Source organism: Falco punctatus (genome assembly GCF_963210335.1).
Source record: "Falco punctatus genome assembly, chromosome: 1".
NCBI classification, from domain to species: Eukaryota; Metazoa; Chordata; class Aves; order Falconiformes; family Falconidae; genus Falco; species Falco punctatus.
Genome location: NC_137580.1, coordinates 89,788,255 through 89,797,773, shown reverse-complemented (window position 1 = coordinate 89,797,773; position 9,519 = coordinate 89,788,255). Strand labels below are relative to the sequence as shown.

At 49.9% G+C, this 9,519-nt stretch overlaps 1 protein-coding gene across 3 annotated transcripts in view; it reads left to right on the top strand.

Moving 5' to 3' along the window:
• The first annotated feature begins 258 nt into the window (after positions 1-258).
• RNF10 (ring finger protein 10) overlaps positions 259-9,519 on the top strand; it is a 202,056-nt gene continuing 192,795 nt past the window's right edge. For 2 of the 3 annotated variants that reach the window (XM_080391838.1, XM_080391837.1), the window contains exons 1-2: positions 2,533-3,122; positions 9,156-9,358. In XM_080391838.1, coding sequence (XP_080247964.1) covers positions 2,960-3,122; positions 9,156-9,358 — 366 coding nt within the window. In that variant the 5' untranslated portion in view covers positions 2,533-2,959. Of the gene's footprint in view, positions 434-798; positions 1,000-2,532; positions 3,123-9,155; positions 9,359-9,519 lie in introns of those variants that run through there. The other variant, XM_080391839.1, reaches the window with a different exon arrangement.

The window sequence follows — 9,519 nt, the reverse complement described above, 5'->3', positions numbered from 1 at the left end:
GTATTTTTGGGTATTTTTCCGTTGGGTGTGTTTTTTTTTGTGCGTGTGGAGGGTTTTTTTTTAGGAAAAAAAACCCACAAAAAAACCCCTGTTTTTTCGCTCTACCACCTCCTGGGTTGCCCTGTGCCGGGCGCTGCCCGTGCCCGCTCCGCGAGCCCACGGTGCCGCCTCCCTGTGCGGGCCTGGCCGCGGGGGGCGCTGCCGGGGGCGGGGCCAGCCCGGGCACTCGGTGCTGCCCGACGGTGCCGCCGGGGGGCGGCTGCATCCGGGTCTCGGCAGCTGCTGTGGTCGGTGTGGCGGCGCCGTTATGGGGCAACGGTGCTCGGCCTCCGCCGTGGCCGAGAGCCGTGTGCGGCGCGGCCGGCAGCGAAGGGTAGCAGCCGCTCTCCGCCTGGCCCGGCCCCCCCCGCCGGCGAGCGTGAGCCCGAACGAGGTAAGAGCCGGGGAGGGAGGGGCGAGGGCCCGGGCTCTGCCACGGGCCCGCTCGCTGCTGAGGCGGTCGCGGCGCGCGCGGGTCGGTTAAACTGACGCCGAGGGGGAGCGCGCGCCTGCCTCGCTGATCACGGTGAGGGGAGCGGCAGGGAGGTGGCGGCGGGGGCCGGGCGGGCGGCGGGGCCTGCGGGCTGCAGCGCGGTGCGGGCGGCCCGGCCCGGGCGGTACCGCGCCTCTGGCCCCGGGCGCGGGCGGGCTGTGCCGGGGCCTCCGAGCCAGCCGGCAGCGGTGCCCCACGGCCGCGGGTGCTGCCGGCGGGCGGCCGCGCCTGCAGCTCGGGGCTCCCCTCTGCTTCGCTCCCTGCAGGCAACCATGAGCGATCGGAAGGCGGTGATCAAGAATGCGGACATGTCCGAAGAGAGCCGTGGAGTGTGCCATTCATTCTCTGCAGGAATGCAGTGTGGAGCATGACACTGCAGCTCACATAAAAGGATAAGTGTTTTGCTCACATTGTCATCCCTACTGAATGCTATATGAACTTCCAAAACCAAGCAGAAATGTTGGTGGGTAAGTAATTCTAGAGAAGCAAGCTCTGTGGTCATTAGATAATCCAGTCAGGCTTCTTCTGTAGACTGCTGTCCTGTACCTCTCCAGTCCCTTTTTATGTGCTTTTGCAGTTCTTCCCCTTCTTTTTCACAATTCATTCTATGTAAGTTCTTTGCTCTCTAAAACCAGCACTTGATTGTGTAGAATTCCTAGTGGCCTCTTCTGCAGGAGCTTGACAGGCTATATAATCCTGCCTGGCTCTGCACTTGGGAAGGAATTTTTGCAGCTGTGTGACTCAAGAGACCTGTCACTCCATCCTCTTTTGCCTGGGTCCTGTTACTGTTCTTCTGGAGGGTGCTTAGAGCCATGAACTGTTGCTCAAACTCCCATCTTGTTACTCAGTTGTGTGGTAATGGCACGAAGCCTGGTGCCATCAGCCTTCCCGAGGAAGCAGACTTCAGTCTTCAAGGGCAGTGGCAGGGCGTTTGCTGGCATGGTTGATGTTTTTATTGTAGTTAGGGGTAAAACAGCAGAAAAAACCACACCCCAGAAATTGCCAAAACCACCACCACTTCCTTGTATTTATTTTCTTTCCACAGCCAGCTTCTTTGCTAATGGGTTGTGTTCTGTCTTGAAAAATTTTATGGCTATCTGTCCTGTTTTTCTAGCATTGCTTGTGCTGTTTCATACTTCCCTGTAAATGTGGATGACTAACTTTCTAACAAAGTTTCTTTTCTCAAATCCAAAGCATCTAAATATGGTGGTAACCATCTTCATAATTTGGTCAGTAATTCTAAAAATCATAGACCTAAACAGGGAACAAGCAGGTGTTAAAATGAGGCCTTTCATTATTTAATTTAGGCTTCTCCTAAAATATTATTTGTTAGCTCTGCCCTTTTGCCCTTCAGCCCTACTTGTAAGAAACCAGGGAGGCACTCTCCCGGCTTCCAGCTCTCATCCCTGAAATAATGGCAAAGAGATTAGCAGATGCGCTCAAGATATTTCAGTGTTATTTTAAGGATTCATTAAAATGCCTTTAGAATCTGTTGCCTTGTGTTTTTTATCCCCTTATTGCTTTGAAGGAGAAGTTTAAAGGTATTACGGAAACTGAGTTCCTTTTTTACTTTCACAGTTGTTTGCCCCGGATTGGTGGAAATACTGGTTCTTTACATCCTCTGAGGCCGTTGTGTTCACAAGCTTATTCCCCTAGCACTGTCAACTTGTACCGGCTTAGGAACTGACAGTGGTTAGTTCCTTCAGTTCTACACCGCTGTTACTCTTCTGAGACTTTTTTTTTTTGGGGTGGGTTTTGGGTTTTTTTTGAGTGTGTATGTCGCTCTGGCCCCTCCTGCGTTGCTGGAGGTGCGGCCCCGCAGCCCGCGCCGCCGCGGCGAGCAGAGGCCGAGCCGGGCGCTGCCGGTGGCCGCTCCGCGGGGCCCCAGTGCCGCTGCCGCCACCGTGAGCGGGTCTGGCCGCGGGGGGGCGCTGCTGGGGGCGGGGCGGGGGTGGGGCCCCGCAGCTCCCGGCGTGCTCTGCGGCGGCCCAGGACTACGCGTCCCGTCGTGCCCGCGGGCCCGCCCGGCGCCGGCTCCATCCGGGTCCCGGCTACTGCTGCGGGCGGCTCGGCGCCATTACGGGGCAGCGGCGGCCGAGCCGGGGCCGGGGCGGCGCCGAGGAGCCGGTGGGTGCCTGGGTGGCGCCGACCACTCGGCCGGCAGGCAGCGCCGGGCCCCGCGGGGCTCCGTGAGCAGCTCTTTCCCTCGTCGCCCGGAGCCCCCGCAGGCCCGGCCCGGCCTCCCGCGGCCCTCTCCGGTTCGAGCAGAGCAGCGAGAAGATGTCGCCATGAAGGAGGCCGAGTCCGCGCTGCGCCGCCCCCGCCGGTCGCCCCCGCGGGCCATGAGCCTGGGCCCCCGCCGGCTCCGCCAGCGCCCGTCGTGCCCCCCTGCTCAGGGCCGCCCCTCGTCCGCCGGGGCGCCCGTTGATGCTGCAGAGCCCGCCCGGCGCGACCCCCGCCTCAGCCTCCGCCATGGACAAGAGCAGCCCCTGCGGCTCCGGTGCGCCTGGCTCCTCGGCCGGCAGCAAAGGGCAGCAGCCGCGATCCGCTTCGGCCGGGCCCGCCGCGGGGGAGTCTAAGCCCAAAGGCGGTAAGAGCCGGGGCGGGGGCGGGACCCCCGGGGGCTTCGGGCCGTTGGCGACCGCTCCCCGGGCCTGGCCTGGGGCCGTGGGCCCTGGTGGCCAAGCAGAGCGCGCCGCCGCCGGGTGCTGGTGGCCCAGCTGGGCTTAGTGGGCTCCATGCCGGGGCCTGGTCCTGCTTGCTGTTCCCATCCTCTCCCAGCTGTTCCCATCCTCTCCCGGCCTCGGCCGCTGCTCCCTGAGCTGCGGTCGCTGCTCCCCGCTTCACTTAAGCCTTGATCTCCATTAGTACCGGCCTAATCAGCTTGAGAGCTAAAGCTCTGCACCTACAGTAAGAACATACATTTGCCAGTGCCTGTTAAAAGAGAACCCTGAGCTTTATCCCGAACTCAGGAACATACTTTTTTACATCCCCCTGAGAAGGCCTGGCTCCAACGCGCCGTATTCCCCTTGCTGGCTGTTTCGATAACCTGCTTTGGAGGAGCTCAGGGTTAGTTACGTATTGTTTGCTCATCCGGCATTTAAACCACAGAGTTACTTCTGTCACTGCAAACAGCTGGTGCTGCTGACGTAGCAGTAGCAGTTCGTGTGGAGCCGTGGTGGCTCCTGTCAGCTGTCTTTTCAAGGTAAGACCTAAGCCGCCTCCAGTTCTCCAGACCTGTTTGGGAGCAGAGTGATCCTGGCAGCCTTACAATTTTTTTCCTAAAACCTAGAAATAGGGCAGTAGTGATTAAAATTAGTGTGTTTAGTCCCAGAAGTATGTGTGAGAGCATCAACAGGTTACTACAGCACCATCGCTGTACTAATTTCCTTCCTCCTCAGTGGTTTGTTTCAACTGTATGACTCCAGGTCTCTGAGAAAGCAGCAGTGTATTCCAGAGGGTTAACAAAATGAGTATCTTGAAGGTGTTGACTTTTTTGGGGCTTATAAATGCACTCAGATCCCAGGTAACCAGGTATTACCTGCTGTTCACCAGTATTAACTAATCTGCCACAGGATAGACTGAATTGGGTGACATGGGAGGTGGCTTACCCACAGCTCCCCAGGCTGTGGTGTGATTGTGCGATTATAATGGAATTTTGACTTCAGGTTCAAACCTAGTAAAGTCTGTCTAGGAAGAATTCTTTAGGCAGTCATTTCTGAAAGAACTCCAAACTGATTTGCAAAGCTGTTTGCATCAGCAGCAGGATTTGATGTGAAAGTCTTATTATCCCTAGCTACTGTTGTTATTTTTCAATCTCTCATTTCGTTTTTCCTCCCCTCTAATGAAGGGACCAATAGAAGCAGGGGATATCACATGTTAGGTATGCAACAGGAGTTTTAGAAGAAGATCTTTGGCTTCTGATGGAATAACGAAGTATGTAAACTTCACTGCATGTATTGTGAGAGACAACCTGCAAGGCTGATGGACACAAGGTTTTCGTGTTGCGGGGGACTGGTTTCTGTCCCTGTCTTGCCAAGAGATACCTTAATCGCTACATCTTCTTTTTCAGTGGTATGTGATGCTGTATGGAGGATTGTTCACAGAACACAAACACCCTTCAGTAAGGAGTGAAGATGGTCTGTCTTTGGCTGATATGCCTTCATGTAGAAGAAACAGTATCTGTAGTGAGAAAGGAAGTAAAAGGCTTGTTGTTCCAGCCCAGAATAAAAGCATTAAGTGATTTTTGTGGAATTCCACCTTTTACAGACTTTAAACAACGTTGCTAGTAGAAGAGGAACAGTGAGGAGAGAAATCCTGATATACTGTATTCTTCTACTCCATTAAAACAGACTAACTTTTATTAAAAAACAAACACACTTTTTTTTGAGGCAGCGGAGACCAGAGGGATATGGAATGAGTTGCCTCCTTTACACTGTATCGAAGAGGCCTGGCAAAATTAGAATCTCTTTTATTAGGAGCAGATTGTATTTTTGAATACTTTAACTGGAGGGTACTGAAAACTAAAATGAGAACATTCCCTTAGTTGGATTAGGGCACCCAACCCAGGGTGAACATGCAGGATGCAGTTGTGTTAAGTTGTGGCTATATTTTGGTAACTGTTGCATGCAAGACACTGGCTTGTCACTATATGGATTTTTTTTCTTGAGTTCCTTATTCTACATGTAGCTGATGTGGTCTGCCCCATTTCTCCTATTTCAGGAAAGGTTTAGGATGTATTCTGAAAATTTTCTGTCTCCTTTGAAACGGCAAGTATTCTTATGGACCACAGACCTTCCCCAGAATGCTGACCTTCAGTTACATACGTGACTTTTGCACTGATGGTCACTGATTTTAAGTCCAGTTGATCTCTTGCCATTTAGATGCTTTCCAGAGTTATCTGCTGTAATCAAGTTCAGCTGAGGAAGTGGCCATTCATGAAACCTTGTGGTAGCTTCATCTTCTATTTCTCTTGCAGCACAGCTTGAAGTGGGCTAAGTTGAATACTGTAAGCTCTTGTACTTGTTGAAGTTAGACTCCAGCTATCTTTCAAACTTGGCCTTAGAAACTAAATCAGACTTGGAAGTTTTCAACAGAAAAGTTTCTTTGGGTTGTATTAGTGCACCAGGAGTCACATCCCATTAGGATGGGACGAAGAGCTAAGGGAAGATAGACTTGATGGGTTTCTCTGCGGTCCTTAAGACCTGATGAACAACATTAGTTCACTCAAATGTTCCTGGGTCTTGTTATTACAGTGTGAGCCTGCTTAACTGGGGTGTGTGACTGCTCAGTCACCTCTTGCTCACTGGGATGTTTGCCTTAGCAGCAGCAGTAGCTTCAGTGTGTTTTCATGAAATCACCCTGTGGCCTAAGTGTGTTCCACCACCCAAATGCCTTATGCAATATGGTTGGCTTCAACACAACTCTGCTGAAAAGAGAGGTGAACAAAGATGGAAGGAACATGCAGTCCTCCCCGCAGTAGCAAACCACTACTGCAGCTCCAGGACCAAAGTGGTCACCTAGAGCTGCTGAACTCGATCTCCTCTCTGGATCTTTGGAGATAGAGGTCCTCAAACAGAACATGGCATCCAGCAGGAGAAACCGCAGATGTCAGGGCTTGCTCTGGAAGGCAAGAACAGCTTTGTTGCTAGTTTTATAAAATTATATAGATAATATTTTTTATAAGTCTGCATTCTCTTGCAGTATGGATGGGTAGATGTATTTATTACAGGTTAGATCTTGTAAGAACAACAAAAGGACTGAGGAGCTGAGCGAAGACTAAGTACCTCACCAGCACTGTTGCTGTTGCTCATTCCTAATTTGCCATGAAAAGAAGGAAAAATAGAACACATGCCCCCAAATCCAAACCTGCACTACTTAAAACTGGCATCTAGTAAGAGGGTTTGGCAGTGAGAATCTTCCGCTTTTCTCCCAGCATGATTGCAGGTAGCCCTGTCCTGCCCTGCTCCTCATGGGAATGCAAGGAGGAATGATACAAAGCAGAGAGCTCCCTGACATGTGGTGTGCTGGACAGGTTGGAAGGAAGAGCATTGCTTAGATTTGGGGTGGGGGAAAAGTGTTCCCGTTTATGAATGCATATTCCAAGTTCTTGGTTGTCTGTTGACTGATTTAATTACTACTCTGATGGACCAGAATCCTTATGAGGGTAATTATTTGGAGGGTGGGAGGGGGAGCTTGCAATCCATAAAATCAGGTTTGAAGCATTTTTAGACTGTCATGTAAGGTCCTTCCTAGAAAAGGCACAGGTGGAGAGAACTTCCCTATAGAATGTACAAGTCAGTATAGTGCCTCCCAAAGGCTTTAGGAGTTGGATTGAAAGGACCTGTAGTATGACAGGAATGTGTGTAAACCGGCTGACTGACACATTTGATGGTGACTAACTTGATTAAAACTATAAGTGGTAGGAAATTCTTCTGTCAGCTGTAGGTGCGAGCTGTTCCTCATTCCTGGGCCTTGTAAAGACCCACTTCAGACTGAACTTCTCCCTATGAGTTGTTTCTTTTCCCCAGTTGATGATTGCAGAGAAACTGCATTGATTGATGATATTGATACTGACACAATAGGCATGTACCCCTCTAGCACACTCACTGAAATTGTAGATTTAAGAGGGTGGTTGAGCTCTAAACTGACAAGCTCTGCTTCTGAATAACTGAAGTAGTAGTCCAAACCTTTTCAAAATGACTGACTTTTTTTACCAGAGACTCAGTGGTGTTGATTATAGCCTCTTTTCTATAAACACTCTCCAAAAAGGTCTATCTAAATAATCATTCAGCCAGACCTGGTCACACCCTCAGTACTTGGCAGCTTCTGGTGTGTTTTTTTTTCTGATAACACTCAACTCATGTCTTTTTAGGCTGACAGGCATTACAGCACTGCAAGCTATGCAAATATGTGTTTTAGTTACACATCTGTGATTCCTATAGATGTTGGTTTAATTCAGAATTAAAGGATCAGCCTTTTCAATAGCAGAGTAAACGACCAGTTCTGGTGATGAAGTTTGTCTGCAGAATAGCTCTGTCACATCATGTGGAAGTAACAATAGTGTCCTTTTACTTTTATAGCTGTAGTTGCAGGCAGAGACTGAAGTCTGCCATGGGCAAGAAGCAGCAGACCACCATGAAAAGCAGTCAAGTCACTTTTGTTACTGAACTTACTCTTAAGAAGCCATATCCTCAGTAATGTACTATAACACACAGATCTTCCAGTCTGCTGCCCCCCTGTTTTTGGGTGGAGGTGGAAGGGAAAACTAAAAATAACAAAACCATGAGAGTTTGTGTGAATTGATCCCATTCCAGCTGTTTTAAATGCTCGAGTCGATTGGAAGTGGTGCCAGGGAAGGGGAAGACTGGAGGCACTGGTAACGTATGAGAAACATGATCCTGAATCGCAGTGGTGTGTTTGCCTACCACATAAGATGTATATTAAGGGGTGGGGAGCGCTACAAAGTGGGAAAAGGGAAACCAGTAGGCTTTTATAAAATGGATCTAGGTATTGTATGAGGCGTTGCTGTTTGTGTAATGCTTACTGGGTATCCAGAGTGACTTTGGGCCTGGCTGGTGTGGGTAGACATCTTGCTGGGCCTGTAGAGTTCTGCGTCCAAGCTTATCAATATACTACTTCTACAAATAAAAGCTAGGACAACTGGTGGAAACACTAGGTTAAGTGACAGGTAAGCAGTCCATTGTGTCCTTGGGGCAATCTTGTGTTAAGACTATTAGAAATACCCTCATAGTATTAATTTTTTGTTCTAGCAGTGTAACAAAGCAGCTCTTCAGACACAGGAAACCCCTCTCAAGAGCCTGACTGATTTTTCTGCTCTTGCGAGTTTTATTCCTGCAGTATTGTGCTTTGTGCTTCAACACTGTGTCCTGTGTTAGGGTTGGTCGTGTGCCCAGCATTCTTTTGGGCAAACAATTCTTGTTGGATAGGTTGGTGGACTTAGTACTTAGGTATTAGGTACATGCCCTGCAAGGCCAAAGCATTGGGTTCTGCTTCAAGATCGATTGGCATTTGTTGGCTTTGTGGAAAAAAAAAAAAAAGGGTATTTTTAAGACAGGATTAGTTCTGTTGGGGTCTTTTGAGCACAGGCAGCAGAACTGAGTGAAAACAGGCAATGGGGTCTTGCAAAGTGGGGGACTTAAGGCAAGTGCAGGCAGCAGTATATTTGTATAAGGGAACAAGATATGATAAATCGTGTCTTTTCAGAAAATGGAAGGGAAGAATGAACTAGTCATTGCCAACATCTGTAATAGGTCATGAAGGTGTGGTGTTGGTGTTTATCACTTACTGTACCAGGCAACACGCTAACGTCTGGTGATGGCAACTCCCAATCTGGCTAAAGAAAATTCAACCGTTCTAATACAAGATAAAGCACAACAAGTACATCCTTCTCAGACTCTTTGACCAGTTCTTTGGGCAGTGGTAGAAACAAAATGGTCTGGGTTGTTGGGGGTTTTAATGTCCTGATAAACACCAGCCTTTTAACCAGCGCCCAAGGCAGTGGCCGAGGTGAGCATGTCTCTTGAGGCAAAGCTAGCGGAGGTGCAATAAATGTGGACGACGGTGAGGCTGCCGATCTGATTCATGTTTCTTCTTCTTTCAGATGGAAAGAATGCGAGTGGATCCAAACAGCGTTACAATCGTAAAAAAGAAACTTCATATTCAAAAAATGAGAACTTTTCCAGTCAGTCCCGTCGCTCCAATTCACAGAAAAGCAAAGCTTTTAATAAGATGCCCCCTCAAAGGGGAGGTAGCGGCGGAAGTGGCAAACTTTTTAGCTCTTGTAATGGTGGAAGACGAGATGAGGTGAGAATTTTAATGCCGTGCCTCCGAGGCCTTCTTTCTTGGGACGAGAGGATCACTCTGACCTGCCTAGATAGGTCTTCAGTGTTCAGCTGCTGGGCTGGGAAGGGAGGAAGCATCGTTGAGATGCCAGAGTGAGTGCGAGCAGAACAACTTGGCAACAA